This window comes from Colossoma macropomum, unplaced genomic scaffold (genome assembly GCF_904425465.1).
Source record: "Colossoma macropomum unplaced genomic scaffold, Colossoma_macropomum, whole genome shotgun sequence".
NCBI classification, from domain to species: Eukaryota; Metazoa; Chordata; class Actinopteri; order Characiformes; family Serrasalmidae; genus Colossoma; species Colossoma macropomum.
The window spans coordinates 29907752-29933039 of record NW_023494785.1 but is presented as its reverse complement, the minus strand read 5'-3'; the positions used below and the strand labels follow the sequence as shown (position 1 = coordinate 29933039).

At 40.2% G+C, this 25288-nt stretch overlaps 1 protein-coding gene across 1 annotated transcript in view; it reads left to right on the top strand.

Moving 5' to 3' along the window:
- Positions 1 to 25288, top strand: part of adgrb1a (adhesion G protein-coupled receptor B1a) — a 158034-nt gene that overhangs the window by 25094 nt on the left and 107652 nt on the right. The window contains 1 exon segment of the mRNA XM_036590196.1: positions 14499 to 15425. Within this exon segment, the coding sequence (XP_036446089.1) occupies positions 14699 to 15425 (727 nt within the window). The 5' untranslated portion in view covers positions 14499 to 14698.

Sequence of the window (25288 nt, the reverse complement as noted above, 5' to 3'; positions counted from 1 at the left end):
CTGGGGGGATTTATACCCCCTGGCAGTGGGCAGGGTGATCTTAGGATCATGTGCAGCTGCTCCAGGGTGAACTATTCCATTGACAATGCTTTACTATGGGGATTATACAAGCTGTGTGTAATGGCATCTTAAATTAGTTGAATGCACTGTCTGAATACTTTTGGGCATACACATTTTCCTGAATTACATGGACTTTTAAATTGAGGAAAAACAGTAGTTTTATTTTATTCTGAAACGTCCAAGGTCATTTTGTCTGACAAAGAATGTGAAATGTCTTCCTCTCTCTCCACAAAGGTTCAGTCACATTCATATAGCTTCATTACAACTAGCCCATTCTACGCACCTCCGGTAGAATTGAGCAGTCAGCGTTCTTCTCCACTTGTGTTCAGCAGTGCTAAGGCGCTGCAGTCAGAAAGTACATAGTGATTGGCTACACGTGTCTTTGTGGAAACACGGGTGAGAATGGGCGACGAGTAAAATTGTAGGGTGCTCAACTGGGCACAGAAATTAAATTTGAGGGTTCCCCTAATTTGTAAAATATTCAAATATGTTAACACTTTAAACATTTTATTCTTCAAGAAGATTACAAGGCTGCAGCATAGCCTGTTTTCTCAAACAGCTGTACGTGTCGTAAATTTATAAGCGGGCACTCAAATATCAAGCACTGCAGTGTTATAAACTAATGGTTTTCAGACTGGGAGTGCAAGATGGTAGTCTACATAGGCTTATTTTTCTATATGTCTGACTGATGTATGACTTTTCCACAAAATCCCTGCGGTGATATTCCGTTCCATGCCAGTGAATGAAAGCATGGGTGCACTGAGTTGCAGCAGAGAAAGTCTAACTGCAGCACTGCTTAGCCAAACAGCTAACCAGCTGCTTAATATAGTACCTAATGGGTAAGTTTAATGTACATTGATAAAGCCCAGTTTTAGACTAAATTGCAGGGTCTGGTGCATCACTATTGGAAATCATTTTGTAGGTTTAGGTTTAATCTGCATCTGGGAAACTATATGCTAATGCGTTTAAACATTGCATGATTATTAGCATACTATACTACAGGGCGTCCACTTTTGGTGCACTGGCTTATCAGCATAAATTTGCCATTTGGAGCAGAATATAGAGAACATATTTCTGCCTGTTAACTTCTGAGTAGGCATATTACCTCATTCAGAGTTGCTAAAGATCAGTCATAACATTAAAACTTATCTCCTTTTTTTGTCCTCCATTTTATCACCTCCACTATAAAGGGGCACTTTGTAGTTCTCCAATTACAGACTGTAGTCCATCTGTTTCTCTGCATACTTTGTTAGCCCCCTTTCACCCTGTTCTTCAGTGGTCAGGACTTCCTCAGGACCACCACAGAGCAGGTATTATTTGGATGGTGTGTGTTGTGCTGATATGAGTGGATCAGACACCGCATTGCTGCTGGAGTTTTTAAACACCTCAGTGTCACTGCTGGACTGAGAATAGTCCACCAACCAAAAATATCCAGCCAACAGCGTCCTGTGGGCAGCATCCTGTGACCAGCAATGAAGGACTAGAGGGTGACACAAACTGTGCAGCAACAGATGAGCTGTTGTTTCTGACTTCTACATCTACATCTACATCTACAAGGTGGACCAACAAACAAATGTCTAATAGAGTGGACAGTGAGTGGACTCAAAAAAAAAAAGAAAACTCAAGTAGCACTGCTGTGACTGATCCACTTGTACCAGCACAACACACACTGTAGTGCTGAGAGTGATCCGCCACCCAAATAATACTTGCTCTGTGGTGGCCCTGTGGGGGTCTTAAGCATTGAAGAACAGGATAAAAGGGGGATAACAAAGTATACAGCAACAGTCTGTAATTGAAGAACTGCACCTATATATTAAGTGGAGCTGATAAAATGGACAAAGAGTGTAGATACAAGGAGGTTATTTTAGTGTTATGGCTGGTCGCTGTATTCCAAAATTATGGTCAGCAATGGAGTGTTGAGGGCAGAGGTGGCTTTAAATATTCAATTGTGCACTTTTACTACATTTGAATATGCAAACAAATATGCAAATGTCTAGTTCTATTTTAAATGCCCCATAACACAAAGGAGAAAATTAAAAGGAGAGAAAAATCTGCTGATGCCCACCAAATATAGAATTAGTAATAAATTAGACAACTTAGTATGCCTTATTTGAGCAAGTAATGATTCTGGGCAATCAGAAATCAGGGCAGGGACCTACATGCACATCCTTATAAAGCAACCCGTGCCATCTTCTTTGATTCTGTGTTCACTAGAGAAATGATCCTGATTTTAAAGTAGTTTAGTAAATAAATTGCTGTGGTTTGCTAAGTTAACAGTCATCTCAAGAGTACAAGGCCACGAACTGGTCGTTAAATGTCTGTTCTGTTTTGTCTGGGATGTGGAACAGATCAGAGGTGCCCTTTGAGTCCTCTGTTGTTTATCCTGGCCTTAGAACCACTGGCACCAGCTGCTTGGCAATCCCGTGACACAAAGCCAATAGCAATTAAGGCCTCCAGACACTCAATCACCTTGTTTGTTGATTACATTCTCCTCCTACTCTCCAATGCCTCTTCTGTTCGTAATGTGTTACGACTATTCTCAAAATATAGCCAATTCTCAAAGCGGAGAGGAATAAATCTGTCCTCATTCCCATGAATACTTGCACATCGGTAACATTCTCTTTGGACATTCCTCTCACGTCCATGAGGCAGATTTCATTTACCCAGGCATTAATATTATCGCGATTGGAACTAGATGGCTAAGCTTGGCTGTGCACAGCATGAATTTCCTTCAGTCTCCTAATTGTTTGCTTTCTATTATTTTTGTTGCACTCTTATGTTTTTATTTGTTCGTTTTTACATGTTCCTAAGGAATAATACCGAGTCTTCCAGATAAATGATGAATGTCTGACCCCTGGAGAAAAATTGAAGCAGCATTCATTAAACTGCTGTGACTTCAGGATATCCTTTTTGTACCCAATAAATCTAAACTACCTTCCGTTAAACTTATATCTGTGAATCACTCTGTCAGAACATCAGGGCAGTCCAAAAATATGTGAAAATGTGCACGTTCAGTTTTTCATCTTCTTTTAAGATAATACACTCTAGCATTACTTTTGGAGGGGAGGGACAACTATTAAAAAATCAAACACTTTTCCACTGGACAGTGTGGTTTGGCATGGTAGAATCCAGAACTATCTGCACCCTGGTTGAGTACCACTGTGTTACCCTTCACGCAGTGGTACTCTTGAAAGTTAAAACTGCCATTAAGTACAAATTGTTACATTTTCAGAAACAAGAAAAAAACAACACATTTCACAGAAAAGTAAACAAAACAATGACTAAATATAAACCTTTCAGTATTTAGTGTGTCCTTTTTTACTTTTAATACAGCTTCCATTCTTTTCGAGAGACTTGCCTTCAGTTTTACAAAGAAAACTGCCGAGGTATTTTCCACACTTCCAAAGTTCAGTGTTAGAAGTTGGTTCACACATTCAGTGATGTTAAGGTTCACACATTCAGTGATATTTAATCATTTTGAGTTGAGCTGGTGGATAGAAACACCTGTGGGTTGTTTCAGATCTGAAGCAAGAGTGGAGCTTGATTTTCTCTCAAAGATGAAAGCTTTAAGTGCTGTTAATCTGATAGGGTCAGTTTTGGTGGTCTGCCAGGTCTTGTGTGGTTATTAGGAGTCCCATTTTCTCTGTATCTTTATTTTTTTTAAACTCCTGTTTTGGAAACTCCTGTTTTTTTTTCACTCTTTTCCCTTTAACTTTCACTTTTCTTATGCAAACCGATTATTTTATATCTATTATTCTCAGAAACAGCTCCTGAGAAATGATTAACTTGTACTTATTGGCCATTTTGACTGGAAATAAAGCAAAGGAAGAGTGGTCTCTAAATTTGGACCAGACTGTATGTTGGATTTTATGTCCAAAATTGTCTTTTTAAGCACGACACCCCTCAAGTTTAATAAGGCAAGGAAAACATTAAAAACATGACAACATGCAGGACGATGATACTCCAGGACCAGGATTGAGAGCCTCTGGTCAGTATGTATTTTCTAAATTTTTTCATAGCTGTGTAAAAGAGAGATTATCTGCTGTGCTGTAGTCATCAGAGCACATGTTCCTCTAATCTCTGATGTGAGAACTCTGAGTAAGTTGCCTGACTTCCTGAGTAAGTACTTTGTTTTAAAAAGCATTTAAAATTGTTCAGCAAAAGGAGTAAAAAGCAGTGAACGCTAAAATGTCCTTCAAATAGACCTTCATTTTACAGCCCACCTGACAACCTTTACATCCACCATTACACTCTGAGAGTCAGCTGTGATTCACACTCTGTTGAGGTGAAAGTAGCCTCTCTGAGTTCATGACTTTTTGAAAATTAAGGATCAGAAATCTCTGACATGCAGCGTTTAGTGGCGTATCGTAATGCATTTTGCCTGGGAGGGAGATGAGTAGTTTCTGAGTTGATGAAAAAGCCCTGGCATTTAGCACAGTAAACACATTCATCACCAGAGACAGATAATTATCTCTTTAATTCCGCAGCCGCGTGAGGCCTCCCGCGCAGGTTGTCATAGACATTAGAGCGCAGATAGAGGAGAATGCGAATTGTCTTGAAAGAGGCCGTGCGGCTCGTTGCTTTCTGCTTGTTCAAATAACCTTGTTCGCTCTGAGTTGTCATTGGAGCTCTTTAATTTTGAGAGAGAAAAAAGGATGGGATGAACTAAAGAAAGGAGGATGATGAATGAGAGAGAGCATGGAAACGAAACAACCGGCAGGTGTGGTGTGCTTTACATTCTTACTGCAATCTCTCTCTCTTTTCTCTCTATAATACTCTCTCTCATTCTCATTCTCTCCCTCCTTTTCTTTCTTTCTTTCTTTCTTTCTTTCTTTCTTTCTTTTCTGTCTCACATTCTTTTTCTCTCTCACACTTTTCTGTCTCTGTTTCTCTCTCTCTCCTGTTTTTTATTTCCTTTTCTCTTATTCATTTGTTCTCTCCACCTTTCTTTCTTTCTTTCTTTCTTTCTTTCTTTCTCCCTGTCTTCTTGTGTCTTTCTCTTCTTTTTTGTTTCCTCTCTCTCTCTCTCTCTCTGTCTGCCTCTTTCTCTCTCTTTCTTTCTCTCCCTCACACTTTTTACCTCTCTGTCTCTCATACCATCTCTCTTTCTCTCCCTCTCACCCTCTTTTTCTTTATTTCTCTTTATTTATCTAACACTCATTTGCTATCTCAACCTTGTTTCTTGCTATCTCAACCCTTGTCTTTCTTTCTTTCTTTCTTTCTTTCTCGTTCTTTTCTCTCTTTCTCTCGCTCTGTCTTATGTCTTTTCCTTTCTTTTTTCTATTTTTGTCACTCTAGCTCTCTCATTCTTTCTTTACTCTCTTACTCACATTCTTTTTCTTTCTGTCTCTCATAATTTCTTTCTCTCCCTCTCTCTATCTGTCTCTCCCACTCTTTCTGTGTCTCTCTCTCTCTCTCTCTTCATCCATCTAACACCCTCATACTCTGTCTTGCCCCTTTTCTCTTTCTTTCTTTCTTTCTTTTTCTTTCTTTCTTTCTTTCTTTCCTCTTGCTCTCCCTCTCTCTCTCTCTCTCTCTCTCTCTCTCTCTCTCTCTCTCTCTCTCGTATCTCCCCATGCTCTCCCCACATGTTGATTTGATTGCGGTCGTTTTTGACCTGAAAGCCTACAGAAGGCACCATTGGGGATTCAGCAGGTGACTTGCTTTTCCAGCTACAGGATGAAAAGAATGCAGAAACACACTATGGACAAATGCTCTGGTCTGCAGCACAGCTAGTTCTCCTTTCAGCCCTACTGGCCTAATGAAGGTGAAATGCAAGCCTATTGTAACATCTCTAAGAGATGGAATATAAAAACAACTGATTCACTCTGAGCAGAACAGCTTTTTGAATGTTTCCATTCTTCTGTTCTAACCTCAACAGAACGTTCCTAAACCAGTTAGAACAAAGAAATTAAACTAGTTTATTGCTTTCCTTTAGGCTTAAAACTACTTGAATGAAGCTGCACTTGAATGAAGCTTAAAACTACTTGAATGAAGCTGTTACTGTTACTGTTACTGTTACTATCACTGTAATTTTTTACAATTTTATATGACTTGAAAAAGCCAGTTACCCTTCAGATTTTTGCAGTGTAATGAATGACCAATAGAATTTTTGAACAGCAGATGCTTGCAGTTTCTATTTTAAGCTACATTAGGAGTATTTTCCTATGGCAGAGATGGAATACAATGCTGTGCAAAAATCAGAGACCACCCTTCATTTATTTAACTCTATTAAGTACAAATTATTTCTTTTTCGGGAGATATTTCGGAGGAGATTAGATATGAGATAATCCACTTGCATAAGGAAGGAGAAAGTCAAAGAACAGGGACACAGAGTGCCACTGATGCGAAGCAGCATATAGGACCCCAAAAGTCCTAGAAAGCATGTAGTTCTCACATGTCCATAATGCTCAGTAGACCCATTTCAGCTAATACAGGGTTGTTTTCACTTGAGTTACTAGAGTGCCAGTAGCTCCCCCTGTGAACATTCTTATTAACAAATGTGAGGGAGTGAGAGAGAGGTAGAGAGAGAAACAGAGAGAGAAGCCAGGTCTATGAGGTGCTTAGCATCTAAAAATAAGTGAGTTTCCAAAACTGGAATTCAAACAGTGATTAAAAGATGGAGAGAAAATGGGACTCATAACAACCATGCAAGATTTGGTAGACTACCAAAATTGAGATGACAACACTATGGGCCTGAAAGGAAGTGTAGCTGTCAAGGAGATATTACTAAAGTAAATAAACCGATAAAAAAAATGATAGACTGACCACCCCAGAGTCCAGACCTCAACATTGAATGTGTTTGGGAACATACTTGGACCATAAAAGGCATAAAATGCAACTTCTAAGACTGAACTTTTCAGATTTGTTCAAGAACAGAAAGTGAGTCTGCTTTTAATGCAGCTTCTATTCTTTTCAGGAAAGAGTGGACACACTACACACTGAAAAACTGATATTATATTTAGTTGTTGAAGGTTCTGTATAATTTTCTGTTAAATATTTTTTTACGCCCAACGGCTTTTTTCATTGGAAATGAAATAAATGACTTCTTCACAGTACTGCTTAAGAGACTTCTTACATATTTTCACCTCATAAACCTCACATTCACGCAGACATTCAGTCATCACTGTGAATGCAGAGGCAGGTGAAGAGCACCACCTCTCTACAGTGACGGAGCGATTGCTAAAGAGACTGTAGAGAGCTGTGGTGACTAAGAAAATGTGAACACTTCAAATGTGCATGACTCAACCTGCCATTTCCTGGCACTGCAGTGTCACAGCTTCAGTTTGGTACATATGCAGTTAACTTCTGTAAGAACAGAGGTCATCAATTCAGCGCTCAAGGACCTTCAGCCAGTCGGCATTTCTGTGCTGTTCCAGCTGCCAACACATCTGAGCGTGATGTAGACACACCAGTGTCCATTTCATTAGGAGACAGAATAAATCAAATGTGTGGGCTGACTCTCAGTGTCCTCGAGAAGTGTGCTCAAGAACCCTGTGATAGAATAATGAACCACTTAACATGTAAAGTGCCTTTCTCTGTTCATACTAATGACTTTTAGTGCCAAAACAATCAGATATTTTACATGTCATGTTTTTTCCCCCAGCCTGATGTGGCCCATTAATCTGGCAGTAAAAGAGCTTTGAGAACTTTGTGCCACTCTAACAGTTTAGCACAATGCAGGTAGAAGAGGCTGAAAGTAAGTGAATAGATGCACTTTGTCTGCTGTTACTGAACCACTCCTGATCAATAAACACCCTTGTTTCTCTATTAGGCCAGCATCATGCAGTACTGAGAGCTAGAGCTTGAACTGTGTTAAAAGTTTGTCACCGATACTCATTTTAAGGAGCTGACAATTCTGATAACCAATAATATTTAATATGGCCATAATGTAATAAGGCCAAACATTAAACTCAATTCAGTAGTTTTAGTTAAACAGTGTATATTTAGTTAAATAGTGTATATTGTAGCGTTGGGGGTTGAGCTTCCCATCATTCTTACTAGTTTTGTTAGTTTATGTTAATCAGCAATTATTTTCCTAATTTTTATCCTTGTTCTAAAGGTTATACTGTGAATGACTGCTGTAATTTTGCTATAAACATTTATTAATACTGTTTATTAAATTATGGTACACTCTTAAAGGGGAACTCCACAGATTTTGCAAAATTAACATTCAGTGCTTTAGATGTAAACAAAATCAGGAGAAATTTACAGAATCAGAATTGTTCACCATAGTTCTAGGAAACAGACGTCCAAAGCATTTATTGGCTCTAAAAGCTACAACCCGGTAAGTTATTACACAAAGTGGTTATGAATGCCTGGTTTGATATCTGAGACATTCTTTTGTGATAGTTTTGTTGTAAAGTTTTGGCCTAAAACGTATTTTTGGTATAAATTTTTACTCCAGGATTACTTCTGTGTTTCCTCTCAAAACCGCATTCTCAACTGAGATCAATGCACATGAGCTAACATGCTTTTGTTGTTACCAGCCTGTAGCTGCAGCTGTTCAACACGGCTAATACCAGCAGCAGCATTAGTTTACAGTTTATTTTTACAGTTTTCTTCTTAATTATTTTGGAAGATGGCAGAGTATGCAGAGGACATGAGGAGGTGTGTTTCCAAAATGTCATAGAGCCATTTCAATTTGAACCAGAACACACAAATGAGTTGCAGCAGCTTGAAGAAGAGAGAGTCAAAAGACAGAGATTCCAATTCCTTGAGGGTTGCAATGATTATATATAGAACTGTGACGACTCAGATAATCATGTAAATGCATAAAGAAAAGTGTAAGAAATGCTGATTTTTTTTTGTATTGTTTTATCAAGGAATCATCTTTGTCACTTCTCCCCTTTCACCCCTCATTGCTGACTAGCAGCTCAACACAGAGTCACAACATTTCATGCACACAGAGAGCTAACAGTGTCCTAGTTAATCTGGTAACAGAGTTATGGGGAGAAATATTTCTTTTGGTTATATTAATTAAGAATTTCTAAATGGAATGACCACTAGGGGACCTGCAGAAGGAGGTTGAAGGCTTCTTCTTTATGTTGGAAAACCTGTTGTGTATCATTCTTTTAAAATGGTTCTATATAACACTAAAATGGGTTCCAGTGTTATGTGTATATGAAAGTCATACAACCTTTGTTACTATATAGGTCCCTTTCTTTTATTGCGCTTCACTGTGCATTTCAGGGAGCTGATATCTATGCTTGACAGTTTACTGTACAATTACTTTTAAAGTGAATTGTTCCAGTAGTCCTAGAAATCTCTACAAAAGCAAATGGGAAAAGTAAGGACATTCTTTCAACAACAACATAAAATGTAATATTTCATGAAACAAACAAACAAAAAATGATTTAATGTGTATGTAAATGCATTAGAGATACCAGAAAAGTGAGAGAACAACCATGAACTAGATTTGTGAAGCTTTGATGAGATACATGTAAGAGGTGGAGTTGGCAAATCAATAGGTTGCTGTTGTGGGTAGTGCTATAGTTACTTGTTGAGTGTACTTAAAGTGGGTGGTTTATAGTTACATGAAGAGTGTATTTATCTATGCTCCCTATAGGTTGGTGTAGCACTGCCCATGCTTTCTGGATATCAGGCCCTGATGCAAGTGCATCATAGTAGTTTCACTAGTGAGTATATTGCCAACTGCAAACATGACCTGTAGTTGTGTACAGTAAAGGACTTTCACTGTGATTACTATAATCTGCCACCATTATGATAATGGACCTCTGCCACCATTATGATTATATGTCTAGTTTACAATAGTTACTGTGACTTTAAAGCTGTAAAATTATAGCAAAGTATCTTAATCCACACTTTACAGACACATGCAAATGTTTGAACAATCCCAGGTCAACTTAAGTAATTAAACATACATATATAAAATGTGCCATATGTCAAAATTTCATTTGACCAGGGGTGCCCAAACTTTTGCACATGACTGTGTATACATACAGTACTTTATTTTGCTCGTGATGTTCATTGTGATGTTTACCAGTTCAGCATGTATCGCTGTAATAAAGTTGAAGAACTGGTGGTCTATACAACGACTAGCATAAGAGCATAAAACCATATCCATTATAGGCTCTGCTGAGAGCTCACTCAGTACATATTGAGAAGGCAACCTTCACAGGACTGGAGAGGCTATAAGAATAGATACAGAGCATCACATTAAAGGCAGTTAAATGTTTGTGTTGACGCATTTGACTGAGGGCGAAGGGCTTAAATCTTCTCTTATGAATGCCTAGAGCTACAGAGAATGCTAACCCATGCCCAGGCTTAAAAACGCTAGCTGCAGCTGTAGTGTTATGAAGTGTCTATTTATTATACTGTGCTGTGTGTGCAAAGAGCGAGGTGGTTTTCTTCCTTCTCCCACTCATTTACCCAGGAGCCTCCACACTGAACACTCAGAGCACAGCTCAGGCACGACTAGGCAGATGCGTGGCAGTGTGCGGGTGTGTGTGTGTTTGTGGGGATGAGTGTTCTAAGTCATGCTGTAGTGCCAGCAGTGCTGAGGTGTTTTACATTCTGCGCTTTATTATAGCTCCCTGGGAAACATGGCCTCTAATGAAATGAAGCAAGCCAAACAGCAATGCTAATGCTCAGCCACATCCACCAACACTGCATCTCTCCCCAGCCCACCCCCAGATTCCCCCCCCACACCAACATGCTGGGTCTGTGCTGCTGGAAATCAGCCTGTGCTCGCAGGAAGCGGATCACACAGTGCAGTGACTCCTGCAGTGAAACAGTGCTCATGGATGGCTGGGTTCAGTGCTGCACGGCTGGCACTCAGGGCTAGCTTCGTATTTATCTTGGGAGTGGCTCAAGCTCTGATTTTAGGACCTTGTTTTGTCACCACATTAAAAAAATCATTGCTTGCATGCTGACAAAACATAATTGTTAGTGATATGGCGGTCAAGATTTTTTGCCCCAGATCACGATCCTACAGGGGTGGTCACTAGCTAATTCACACATGTTGAGTCTTGAGACTCTAGGGTGCAAGTTGTAGTTGAGAAAGGTTGCCAGGTAGACAGTCTGCTTTTGGACTGGTGGAGTCTCACTGTAAATGCATTCCATCAGTTGAAGTAGTTAAAGTGCCATTCTAGTCCTGTCATTACGCTGCTCTCTCTGTCTATATCTCTTACACTCTGTCACTCTCTCTTATACTCTTATAGTGTAGAGATGCGTTTGCTTAGACTTTCAGCTGGGGGCCGGGTGCATTCTGCGGCTGCATCTCAAAATGCACATGGCGTACTGAATAGCACGTCAAATTAGTGCACCATCAAGGGTATTACTATTTAGAACATACTCTTTAGTATTGTAGTAAGCGGATTGAGACGCTGCCCATGTGTGAAGACACATAGGCAAAGTTAGGCTGTGTAATGGCAGAGTTCTGGATAAACTCATCATTTCTCGATTACAGTTAGTTTCAAAAAGCAATTAAATGTGCATCTTCAACTTATGCATCAGTTAGCCTACCTAAGACACAATTGGTTGTTTTCTCATGGTTTCAGCAAAACAAATAGTAGACTGGACATTTTATTTGTACAGCGCTCAACTGTGATGTTCATGTATTTGTGCATTTGCTATATTAAAAAAAGTATAAAGAAAAACATATAAAACTGTAAAAACTGGATTCAAGGTCCAGATTTGAAGACAGTGGTGCAAATAAAACCCAGTGGGGTAAAATAGCTTCAACAAAGCATCACAATCGCCATCCATTAAAATGTGCTTTGATTTGCTTTAATACCGATCTGTCGGTTGGGATCGAAACAGCCTTATAAATTGTTCCTTCCCCCAGCATATATGCTAAATTTCACCTCATTACACCCCATAGTTGACTGCCAAGTAATCCCACTTGTCAAACGATTTATAATGTACATTGATAAACTCAATTGCGCAACAAAGAACACATCACTCTATGTGAGTCTTCTCATCTCTCTTTATCCTTCCCCACAATGCTCTTTTTTAGTGTCTTCAAAGCTGCATAATGCAGATCCTTCTCTTCTCTCCGCTTATCGCCGTTCCAGTCATCTCTGCACACACTGAGTGAGCGAGGAGGGAGAGTAAAGCTTTTAGATAAGGCTGATTAATCCGGAATGGAAGCCCACATGGTGTCCGATGGCAGTGGCTCCTTGGGTGCCTGCTGTCTGGCCCCTTTTCTCTGTACCGTTGGCTGCTAGCGCGGCCTGCAATATGTCCGCCTGCCTCACTTTGTTGGTAGCCATCATGGTCAGTATATGCTGTTAGAGTTATTGAATTGTCAGTGGAAGGGGTGGCACGCAGGCGTGGAGAGCCAGTACATTTGCTTTTAGCTTAATGATTCAGTAAGATTGAGGCTATTGATCATTTTGCCAAGCAGCAAATTCACTGGAGTAATGAATGACTGCAGGTGTTCACATTTTTGTAATTAATTGCCCTATAATTGGATGAATTATCAGGCTCGCGGATGAAATACGAGAGAGAGGGTGACATTTTGTAGAAAGTGGCTGCCTGACAGGAAATGAGTTGTTGTTTTTTTTTTTTCTCAAGCAGCAGATATACTGTAAAATTCCATTGCTGGCCCAAGCAATAGTATGTCTCATATCAGTCATGCTTACTTTATTGTGGCCGCTAACACCTTGAGCCGACAGGAAGCGAGTTTCCAAATGTAGTATGGTGTTGCAAAGCCTTCAGGATGTCTACATTGGAAATGTCAAATCTACGCATGAAGCGTAACCTACACAAACTTTGAACCTATGAGCTGACAGCTGAAAGTGTGTCTGATCCTCAGTAATTACATTTACATGCACACAATAGCATGACTAAGTTCTCAGTCAGTCTAAAGGTGCTTTCTCACGTACCATGTTTGGTACGGACCAATCAAACCTTTTCAACAGATGTGAACATTCTGCCTGTGGTCCCCCAAAAATCATGGGTCTCTGTCAGTCTGCAGCTGGTGGCAATGCTTTTTTTACAATGCATCAACGTCATGCTTTTATCAGTGCACATCAGTACTGTACTGTCCACATAATCTGACTGCTAACTGCAGCTAATAACGCCACATGAGCAATAGCAAAGCATTTGATTTTGTCACATGGTCCACAGAACCAGGCATTAGCCACTGGATTGGATTAAATTCAAATTGATGCATAATTAAACCAATCGATCGTAGACGTAGAGACATAAGGTTCATTTTTATTACCCTGATTGTGATACACCTAAACATCAAGCACCTCAATTTTCATGTCCTTTAATAGGTAGGATTGTGCATTTTATCATAAATATATTTGAGGGATACACATGGATCTTATACTGTGACCGTGAAAGCTAAAATAAAAAATAGGTCATTTCGGGCACCAAAAGAGGAAAACGTTAATGTAACAGAGGGCTTGCCTTCATTGTCAAATTTGTGACCAATCAAAAAACACTCTGTAATTTCGTGTGTTTCAGCTGTTGCAGTGTGAAACCAACCAAACCAAATGAAAAAGATACAATGTCACAAAAATCCAAACTCTAGTGTGAACTTCACACAAACAAACAAAGTGTGAAAACAGCCTAAGAAACTAGAAATATCCAAAAAAGATATCTCTTTCTGACAAAACCTTTAACATGAGGGATGTCTCTTCCTCTCTGCAAAGGCCTTTTGCCTTTTGTCATACTTGTTTTGGTGTCAAGAAGTGATTACATGTGTGATACTGCTGTGAAAGCCACAAAATGTCATGAAAGCTCCAAGCAAGAATCAGTGGAGCAACTTAAGTGTTTACGGTCCAAATCTATCTCAAATAGTCTAGCCAATATCGGCCTGGACTATGTGTTTTGATCAGGCTAAGCTTAGGTCAGGCTGAGGGCTAAGATGTTAGTTGGACCATGACAACTGAACTGTGCTGTTTACATGATCATAGCGTATGTAGCCTAGCAGTCTTAGTCAGCCTAATTTTGAACCACTCGTGTGCATGTAAATGTAGTTAATGGACATTTTGTTGTTTTTTTTTATTATGATTTTTTAAGATCAGGAAACTTCCAGCACTCTTCCCACACTTCCCAATATATATGTCCTTAAAAATGAAAGGAATGGTCATACAGCTCTCTTTTCTCCATGGATTAATTTGTCCTCATCCAGTTTTGGCTAGTGTTTTGACGAAAGGCTTAACTGCAGTGTTTTTGTTGAGGTAGAACATCCGCATGATGCAACGTGAGATGTAAACCATAGAAACACGGTGTCCATCAAAAATGTTACATTGCATTGCATGCAGACAACTTTGTTGATTATAATGAGACCATTCCAATTTTGTTGCTGTTGCCTCACTTGCTGTTAACATAAGGTGTAATACATGTCGCTGCCTACACCCCTGTCAGTGTGATGTTTCAGGTTTTTGTCTTTATCCTGTCTTTTCTGTGGCTTTCTTGCCTGGCTTATGGGGTTTCTCTTGTATGCTTTGATCCTACAGATCCATCTGAGGGCCTGAGGTGTCATGGACATCCATCTGGATCAATGACTCAAAGCCCTCTCTCGTCCTGAGCCAGAAGTTCAGCAGGCTTCAGAAAAGCTCCTCTTATCAGAAGGAAGAGGCAGTTGACCTCAAACCCAGAAGAAGCGGAGAACGACGCAACCAGAGGCTGCTCTTTCTTTTTATTCGGATTAGCCTTCATGACCATGGTATCCAGCATCGTAAGGGCCTGTCCATCTTCGCTCCAACTTCTCCTTCCTCTTTTGCTGCTGCTGCGGTTGGAAGGGCTCAAAGCTGCCCCCTCTGGCCCGGAGTCCGACACATGCTCCACGCTGGTCCAGAACCGCTTTTTTGGCTTCTTCTTCTCCTCCTTCGTCTTTCCTAGCACACCCTGTTCGTGGACCCTGCAGAACCCGGATCCGAGGCGCTACACTATTTTCATCAAGGTCACCAAACCTACGGAGGACTGTGTGCCCCGGCAGCACCGCACCTTCCAGTATGACTCCTTCCTGGAGACCACCCGCACCTACCTGGGCATGGAGAGCTTTGATGAGGTGGTCAAGCTGTGTGATGCCTCCACTCGCATGGCCTTCTTGGAAGCAGGGAAGCAGTTCCTTCAGATCCGGAAGGGGCCTCCCAAAGTGGGTTCGGGCCGAGGGGAGGGGAACGGGGAGTTTAAGGTGGAGTATTTGGTGGTGGGAAAACGGAACCCCAGCATGGCTGCCTGCCAGATGCTGTGCCAGTGGCTGGAGGACTGCCTGACCTACAGCACATCCAGCCGGCCCTGCGGCATAATGCAGACTCCCTGCCAATGCTGGGACCCTCCTCCGCTTGACAAAGAGGAAAATGGATGCTACAGAGATGGAGTCTACCTGGAGAACTGTCTGCCCACTGTGAAAGTGCCACCTTCTGACACAGACACCAGCGGTGAGTTGTCAGCTTTTAATAGCTACGCTGCTTCCTCTGTAACGTCACAATGGTCATTAAAGTGTTGATGTACATGTCAGTTTCACTTACTCTACCCACCTCCATTTGCCTTTAGAAAGATGCTCATGCAAAGGAAGCAACGGAGGAAAGTTTGTAGGTTTAGTTATTAATATTTCACTGCTGAGTGGAGTGTGACATTGCAAAGCAGTCTCTTTTCCGTTTTTAGAATTGAGTGAGGATATTACAGACAATGTCCGTTATGCATCCCTTGTTTCAACTATCAGCAACAATGAATGACAATGTCAAAAAATACAGGGGCATAGGACCAGATCCTCTGCCCAAAGTCTGTTGTTAATTCTATGAGATCCTAACACCTTTGCTTGGTCCTCTGTCATATTAAGCACCATTCATCATATAATATTCTCTTTTCACAGAAGCCATGAAATTTACACTTGACAAAATTTTTTGAACTATGCATTTTTTTCTTCAACAACATAGATTGAATATGTTTTTGATGGAAATAAGTATTATTTATAAAACTAGAGACACATTTTTGTCTTCTTAGGTGAGCAAGCAAGTCAAATTTTATGAAATATTTTTTGTTTTACTATATGTTTCTTAATGTGGCAGTTATATGCAACTCCTCCCATTTCACACCTCATTGCTCCCTAGCAGCTCAACACAATCAAAGCATTTCACACGCAGGGAGCCAACAGTGTTCGTATTAATCTGATAAGAGTTAAAAAGAGGAAAAAAAATTATTTGATTTTATTGATTCAGAATATCAGAGATGATTTCCATTCTGCAGAAAGTCTACTAGGGGGGCCTGCAGAAAGAGGTTAACAGACAGTTTTTTGTTTTCGTATAATCTTCCATCAAAATGCAAAGACTTTTACATTTTGTAATGACTTTCATTTTACAAAAATGTCTGATTTTCGATTACAATGAAAAATAGAGTTTTCCATGTTACAGTAGTGCATATTACCTTTTTGTGTATCATTGTTGTGTAACTTTAGTTTTAATTTTTGTTTTGCTGAATTTCATTACTTCTACTACTTGTTACTCATATGTCTTTAAGAGAAGAATCTTAATTCCATTCAAAACATACATCACATTTTATCCATGTGTATCTTTGTATGTAATTCGCATATGCATGTGCTGTCTCTGACAGCTGATTGCATGGCTTAGACTGTGAATAAGAGCTTTGCAGTGCAAGCACATGAAACAGCTTTCCACCACCGTAAACTCAATAAGCGATGTGTTGAAGCAGTTAATTCTGCTAGTAAGAAACTGATAACTGGATAAAAATCTTGCTGAAGAGAAGAGAGCCCCACCTTCTCCTCAACAGACTAGACTTTTGTTCAGGAACAGCTCTGTTAGGTTTACATTCTACACTCAAAGATAAGACAGCTGTTTCTACTGGCTAGCTTCTAGATTTTCTAATAGTATCAGACAGTAATTTTAACCTTCTGTTGCACAGTGTTGCCTCAGGGCAACAAACACATTTTCTCCACTTTGCAATAACATTATACATATTTAAAGACAATGATAGGGTTAACAATAAAGGCAAGAGTTTGAGTAAGTCAATAAAAAGCATGTACTTAGTCATACTATCTCTTAGTGGGCAGAGCTTTTAAACTCTTTTTTAACATTCAGTATTTTTCAGAATTTGCAGAAATGTGTTTGTTGCCTAGAAGCAACACTGTGGAAAAACAGAATGGAGTCACAAGCCAGATCTCACCACTTCAGGGCTCATTGTCGTACAATGTTGCTTCAAGGCAACAGACTCCAAAAGGGCCGCTGCACACATTTTTAAAAATGTTTTTGAATTTAACAACCGGGTCCATTTTATGCAAGCAAACTGATTCCAATATTTTTTTAATTGCTCTCATAATACATAAAACAAAATGAATGAATGAATGACTAAGATGTTAAATAAATATAAAACCAGGCCATTTCGCTGCAGCAGTTCTAGACATTACAGCTTTGCTCACTAATTGGTGTAAAAGGAAAGGTTCTGCAAGCAGTCTAACCCTTATGTTCCTCCCAGTACTGCTTCATATATCACACAGATCACATTAGAGTTGAACTATGAGTTGTCAAATAACCTACAGTACAATTTATAAACCAGACATATGAAATTTACATCTAATTACTGTGTATAAGGCCATGGATATAGTACAGTTATTCACTAAAGGTAACCACTACATTTCTTACGTGTGTGCACATGGCCATTACTAAAAGCTTAAAATCAGTAAAATATGTACAGTTAAAGTTCACTTAGCATTATCTGTTTTCTTGATGCAAGCTATTGTAAGAGCAGAGCATTAAAGGAGTCATGATGACACATGTTTGGTTAAATTGTTCTTTAAATTATGAAGATTTTTCTTTATTCTTACTTTGCTGAAAGTGGCTTCTTTTGTTTGGAAAGAAAATTGTCCATTGGCCATTGTCCATCGAAAGTGCAGAGAAATAAGTGCTCAGAGTGCTCAAATAAGTGCTCTGAGATAGAGAAGGAGTGTGATAGATAGTGGGGAGGAGGGAAGAGAAATAGAGGTTTTAGATTTCAGCTGATGTGTCCTAACTGGGTGACCTTGGCTGCTTGGCGCCGCATGCTGCCCGTGGAGGCTCAGCGGGGGGATATCAGGTGCACTGGTGGGAGGATCTCTGTGGCAGGCAGCCGCAGCCGCTGATACAGGATAGGGATGCAGTCGCGCCGGGGGATTTGGGGATGGGAAGGTGCGGCTGGTCACTGAATCCGCCGCTATGCTCTGATTTCTCCTAAGAGAGTGGACGCAAGCCAGAAACTCAATCCTTTAGTTGATGGTTCTGCCAAACCCTTGGAGAATTTTTGCCCTCTGCGACCTCCTGAAGCAGCCTGACTTCTGTTCTTCCTCCTTTTTCTTTTACCTTTTAGTGCATTAAGCTATTTTAACCCCTTCACCCTTTATGACAGCCTGATACTTCCATTCCACACACTGTTAGAAGTAGAGTTATCACGGTCATTGTATTACACTATTCAAGAAGAATTATGTCATTAATTATTTAACTACATTGTGAGTTACACAATAAGTTACAAGTTGTCTTCTACTTATCAACACAAATATGATATTGATATGGCATAATATAGAATAAGAAACTGCACTTTTAATAGGTTTTCTCTGCATGCTTTATTAAGCTAGGAGTGGGAAATAGTCTTACGCAAATGTTTGAGTGCCCTATCAAATGGTGTCTTATGTCAAATTTTTAATTCATCCTTTTTTGAACTATAAACAGCAACAAAATGACAGTCAGCCATTGAGAGTCTTCTCATTTAAATATAGAGTCAACACCCAAAAAAACAAGCCTTTCTTCACAGTTGAGGAAATTCAAGGTTAAAATACACTATACAAAAGCTAAATTAAAGCGACCCCTCCCCCCCGACCACCCCAGATGTCTTTCAAAGAGCACAGGGAACTGTTTTTTTTTCCAATATGTAAATTACATCATGATTTTATCACAAGGGTACCTGTGATTTAATAATAACTACTTTTTTGAACTGTTTCCGTGTAGTTTCTGAATAATAGGGCTCAACTTCACATGGAGAAACAAGTTCACTTGAATTGCCTAATGAATAGGCTCTGCAACTTAATGACTTGTAAGTGGTAAGGTGGAGTTTCAAACTAGCTACAAGTGTGTTATAGGAGGTTTAACGTTACATAACTTAAGTGAAATCTAGCATCATGGAGCAAAAGCTGCTTCAAACTCAGCCTTAACACTTCCAAACGCCTCCAATTTGTGAAACAGGAGGTCAAAAAGCTGATAACTCATCATGTGATCACATTTCATGTGATTGATTTTACTGGGTCAATTGACAAGGAAATGAAACAGAAGATGGGGGAGGGGTTGAAAAGAAAATCACCCTGATCAGCTTTATGCAAGGCTGGTAATTGCTTGAGCCATGACAACAAACATGAGTTTCTCAAAGCTAATGTTTCTGTAATGATAACAGCTCTTTAAAATTAGATAGACAGACAGACAGACAGACAGACAGACAGGTAGATAGATAGATAGATAGATGGATGGATGGATGGATGGATGGATGGATAGATAGATAGATAGATAGATGATCTGTCAAGTTGCATGGCAGTTATGTTGCATGCACTTAACACCATGCAACTAGTTGCATCCAAGTTTCACCATGTAAAGCCAGCCTTAGGCCTTGTGGACATACAATTGAGCTTAAGGGATAATTCTTCAGATTGTGAAATATGGTATAATTCTTTTACTTCATGTAAGTGAGAGAAAGACAGAAAGGAAAAAGAGCAAAAAAGAGAGAAAAAATCCAATTGATTAATTGTGTCGAAGGGCAGAAAGCCATAAGAGCCCGTTTTTTTGAAGAGGCGGTCTGAGAGAGCTGAGGCGGAGATGAAATGACCAATGACTTTTTTGCTAGATGGGCTGTGTATCAATACAGGCAACCCACCCTGCATCCCCTCCCTCCCCCACGTGTTCACCCACGAGAGCATTAATGGAAGGCTGTCTGTCTTCTGCCAGCCAAATCAGAGAAACCCCTCCTGAAAAGCCTGCAGCAGAACTGCTCAGCTGCAGAAAGAGAAAGAGTGAGAAGGGGGCACGAGTGAGCGCGCTCCTCTTTAAAATGCTAAAGGCATTTGTCTGTTGTGTGAGTGTGACCCATTGCTCAGAGGCATCATGGAGGACGAGGAGACTCATTCTGTGCACGGAAGCTCAGAGCAGAGACAGATTATGGCCTGCGTTTGAGAGACTCAATAGGGGAAATGGGGGTTTGCGTGGTCAGCGGTGATTATTAGGGCCCGACTGATATTTCACCTGGCCAATAAAATCGTCCAGTATTAAGGTTCCGTGTATTTATCAGTATTGTGAAAAACCTGCCAGTAACGCGCTAAAATATTAAAATGCCTTGTATCATATTACACTGAACACATACCCCTTTTTTGTGCATAGTTGCTTCATTCTTTTTCAAAATGGTTTCGTGCTGTAATGCAAAAAAAAATCACATCCATTGCAGGACAGAATGAAAAACAAATTAGTTACAAGCAGAACCGATAATTTAACTATTCTGTTTTTTACAGCCCAACCTTAGCCTTGTCATTCCCTTACCACAGGCTGTATGTAGGTCTGATTTAATTAAATATCAGGTCGGCAAAGCTGGTAGACTTATTAGTTGTGTTTGTATTGATAAGGACAAGTTCAATCACACATGTAAATCCATACATTGCTCCATAATAACACAGTTGCCAGGTGGTCCATAATTATATACCAGAGGTTGTCATGCTGCACTCTTCAGGCTATTCATGACATCACAACAGCCAGCAAACAACAAACAGGCCTGGTTATCTGTCCATCACATACTTTAATCCTCTGGGGTCCATGAATTAGCCCATGTGTCAAATTCAATGTTTCCATATACACTATGTGGACAAAAGTATTGGGACATCCCTCCTAATTATTGAGTTTAGGTGTTTCAGCCACAACCACTGATAACAGGTGGATAAAATTAAGCACATAGCCTTGCAGTCTCGATAGACAAACACTGGCAGTGGTGTAAAGCACGCTGCCACTGGACTCTGGAGCAGTGGAAATGTGTTCTGTAGAGTGACGAATCAAGCTTCTCTATCTGGCAGTCTGATGGATGAGTCTGGGTTTGGCGAATGCCAGCAGAATGATACCTGCTTGACTGCATTGTGCCAACTGCAAAATCTGGTGGAGGAAGGATAATGCTATGGGGTTGTTTTTCAGGGGTTGGACTAGACCCTTTAGTTCCAGTGAAGGGATGCTTCAGCTTGCCAAGATATTTTGGACAATTGTATGCTTCCAACTTTGTGGGAACAGTTTGAGGAAGGCCCTTTTCTGTTCCAGCATGACTGTGCCTCAGTGCACAAAGCAAGGTTCATAACAGCATGTCTGGGTGAGTTTGGTGTGGAAAAACTTGACTGGCCTCCACAGAGCCCTGACCTCAACCCCATCAAACACCTTTGGGATGAACTAGAACAGAGATTGCGATCCAGGCCCTCTCGTCCAACATCACTGTCTGACCTCACAAATGCTCTTCTGGATGAATGGGCAACAATTCCCACAGACACTCCAAAATCTTGTAGAAAGCTTCCCAGAAGAGTGGAAGCTGTTATAGCTGCAAAGGGGGACCAACTCCATATTAATGACTATGGATTTAGAATGGGATGTCATAAAAGCTCCTGTAGGTGTAATGTGTAGGTGTCCCAATACTTTTGTCCATATAGTGTACATTTCTCTATCTTTGAAATAATACAGCACAGAAATATGGTTTAAACATTTACTAAATCTGTAGAGTCGCCCTTTCGATTCCACCTTATGGGTAGATCGTACATGACCCACATTCAGAGTTATGAGGCTATGAAGAAGGTTTGAGAAACATGTCATCTGCGTCTTAGTCACTGGTGGATTTGTGTGTCCGTCTACATTTTGTGCAAAACTGACCAATGGACACTCAGGAATTCAATAAAGACTTACCCGTCATATCAGAAACCCTTCATTCTTTATTCAGTCAACATCAGAGACACGTGAGATTCTATAACATAGGTATAGCTGCCTCCTTCAGTCTCTGACAGTCAGCTGCACAGCACGTATAAAAGACCAGAATAGGCATAAATAATATGTCCCTTCAAATTCTTGTCGCGGGCTACATGGGATGAAGAAAATGATGTAATTAAAGTCAACATGAATCAAGGTTGATCTCTTTAACCTTGTTAGTTCTTGTCCTTGGTCACATTAAGCACCACTCATCATATATCATTTAAAAGACAGAATTCTGGTGTTCCCGTTATCTTTGATCGATGTGTAGTGACGGTTGTCCACCCGTATTGATTACCTCGTGTCCTGGCAGGGAGAAAAAAATAATATTAACAGTGGAGGACCCTCATCACCTAGGCTTCTAGAGAAGCCTTAATAATTTCTACGAAATGCTTGTTGTATTTAATCTTGCAAATAGTATAGTACTACTCTACTACTCTACTAATTTTTTTGGGAACAAGAGGGTTAAAATCTTGTGACACAATGGAAAATTGTCCAGTCAGTATGTTTTTCCTGTAGTATGTAGTTAGATGCAGCCAAGGTAGCACTTTCATTGGTTAGGACTAAAGGAGTTGAACTGATGTTTCAGATTAACCACTAAAGTAATTTGAAAGTAAGACTGGAATCATCTATCATGTTTTGATTTGCAATGGGGGGAACCAATGTTGCGATGGTAAAAAGGTCACTACCAGTGCCAACCGTAGTAGCCTGACCAGTGCATTTCAGTGTTAGAAATGGAAGACTGTGGTAGCTCTATGCCAGGCTTTGCACTGAAGGACTGCAAAACTACTACAAGGTAAAGAAATATGTCAATAAGTCTTTTACAAGCTTCAAAGCGTCAAATAAACTATGTTTAATCTAGAATGGCCAAAAAAGTAATGTGAATTACTGTTAGCCTAGCACTAACATACTGTTAGAATCTCATAGGTGTGCTAGCAGATATTAGCGTTATAATAGAGTTGTTTTTCCTCATTTTTGACCTGAGTTTTGACTTTTATCGTCCAAACAGGAGGCCTAGCATTAACAGTAATGGTTTGGCACTGAATATTAACCAATAAGCAAAGCAAATAGTGAAGCATTAAGCTAGCTCTAAATCCCTTCCTGTTAGCATATAGCTCAGTACGGAAGGAAAATCTGATTCATATGGACTGTAAATGGTAAAGTTTCTGTTCCAGAATAGTTAAGAAGTTTTCATTCAAGTCTTGATCAGTTGAGCTCTAGTGAATGTGGAGGAATAAAGGGAATTGGGAGTGGGAGCTGATGATGGCCCTTTTTGTGTGCTCTGGTCAGATGTTTGCAGAGACATTAAAGATGATGAATGTGCCTTGTCTTTGCGGGGCAATGAGAATGTGGCTCAGGCTGATGCGGCTAAACTCTGCCTTTGCTTTGTGATTTAAAACGACTGTCCCTAAAGAGCTAAGTGGCGAGAATCCTGAGGCTAGCTCTAGCTTTAGTGTCCTCCTGTTCCCCTCACACACATACACAAACACACCCACATACACACTCAAATGTTATTCAGTGTGGGAGGCTGAAAATGGTTGCGGGGGCACCGCTCAGTCTGGGGGTGGGTGCTGTGTGCATGTTTGGCCACCAGGGGCATTCTGGGGGGAGCACAGCTTAGACTCGCAATGCGCACAGAGAAATGAACAGAGTGCTTATCTGTACCGGATGGACAGTCTCTCTCTCTCTCTCTCTCTCTCTCTCTCTCTCTCTTTCTCAAAAGCTGAAGATGTTCCAGTGTTAACCTGCTATCTCACTGGCCTTGCTCAGAACCCTCAGGGCTGATTAAAAATTCATGTTTTAATTAAGCAATTTTACTGCCGCTTCTTTACATCCGATAATAAAAGACCGCCACAGGTCGGGTGTGTGTGTGTGTGTGTGTGTGTGTGAGTGTGTGAGGGCGTGCGTGTGTGCGTGCAAATGACTGAGTGTGTTCATGTGTGTGTGTTGTGTGCGCTATTAAGAAAGCTATTAATTTTCAGCCATAAATAGTCGTTGGAGGAAGAAAAGGGAACTTTAACTTCTTCACTTGTCCCTCTTGTGGTAGCAGCTCATCGCTCATCTGTGACTGGGGATAATACGCCTGTAGAGCTGTGCATGAGGCGCTCTGCTCTGGAGTGTGATGAGAATTTCTTTAATTTCTGACAGCCAGCTCATCTCTGTTCATAACTTGCTTTCCCTCTCTCTCTCTCCATTCTCATATTGTTACACTCCATCAGTTCCAGTTTCTTCTAAAACTTTTTGTCATTCTCACACTAACAGGCTCTACCACAGGACATGTTCTTCTAGGTGGCATCACGTCATGTTTTTCAATACTGTGTGAGTAATAGTGAGGTGCAAAAACTCAGACCTGTACAGGAAGTTATAGCATTCATAATAACTGGTTTATATTTCCAGTTTTGTCTATCAGTGGCACTTTTAAAGCAATTATTCAGCCAAAAATCAATTTGCTTGTGTGGTTTCTGAGATTGTGTGACTCTAGGGCACCATTCAGCCTGGTTATACTGCATATCTTTTGTCCTTTTTTATTGAAATGATGTCATACAGTGATGATTTACGCATAAAGTTACACTGATATGTAACATTGTGATACATTATGTCATGTCACAATATGCTTTTTATACTTTTGTATGCTTTTCTTTACTTTTCTTCACGTGCTGATGAAGTTGTGGATATGGTCAGTACATAAAGAACACTAAGCAACTGCAGGTTTCATTACAAATAGGACTGAATTAGTCCTGTCTAATCTGATTTACTGTTGTGCAGTATGTAAAATGTTGAAGAAAAATCATTGTAGTTATATTTTTTGATTGTATTATTTTAAGGTGACGCACACGTACTGTCTTTTCCCTCTAATCAAACTTCACAAAAACTCCATTTTGGGCTGCATATCGCATATGAAGTCCATTACTTGTTAGCTACGTTAACATCTCCCTCTCTGGTGTAAAACTAAAGAAGCAATCTTTGGACACCAGATATGTCTTGGCTGATTGACTTCATTTGAGTTAACGGTGAAATTTTACAAATTAGGTTTTTGGCCAAAAATTACTTTAAACATCTCAAGGCTGCCTGCCATAACTGCCATCCAGCCCATCCAGTTTTGCATAGTGTGTGTTTTGCCAGTGTTTCTGGCTCGTATACATTACAGCTCTCAAATGGGTGCCAAAAGAATCTGCCAGCACTCTTTGTAGCTCTAGGCCACGATGTCAGTCACTCTCATTATCAAGAAGGTATTGATGTTGACCAGTTTAAAAGAGTCTGAAAAAGCAATAGAATGGCAAACTGTTTGAGCT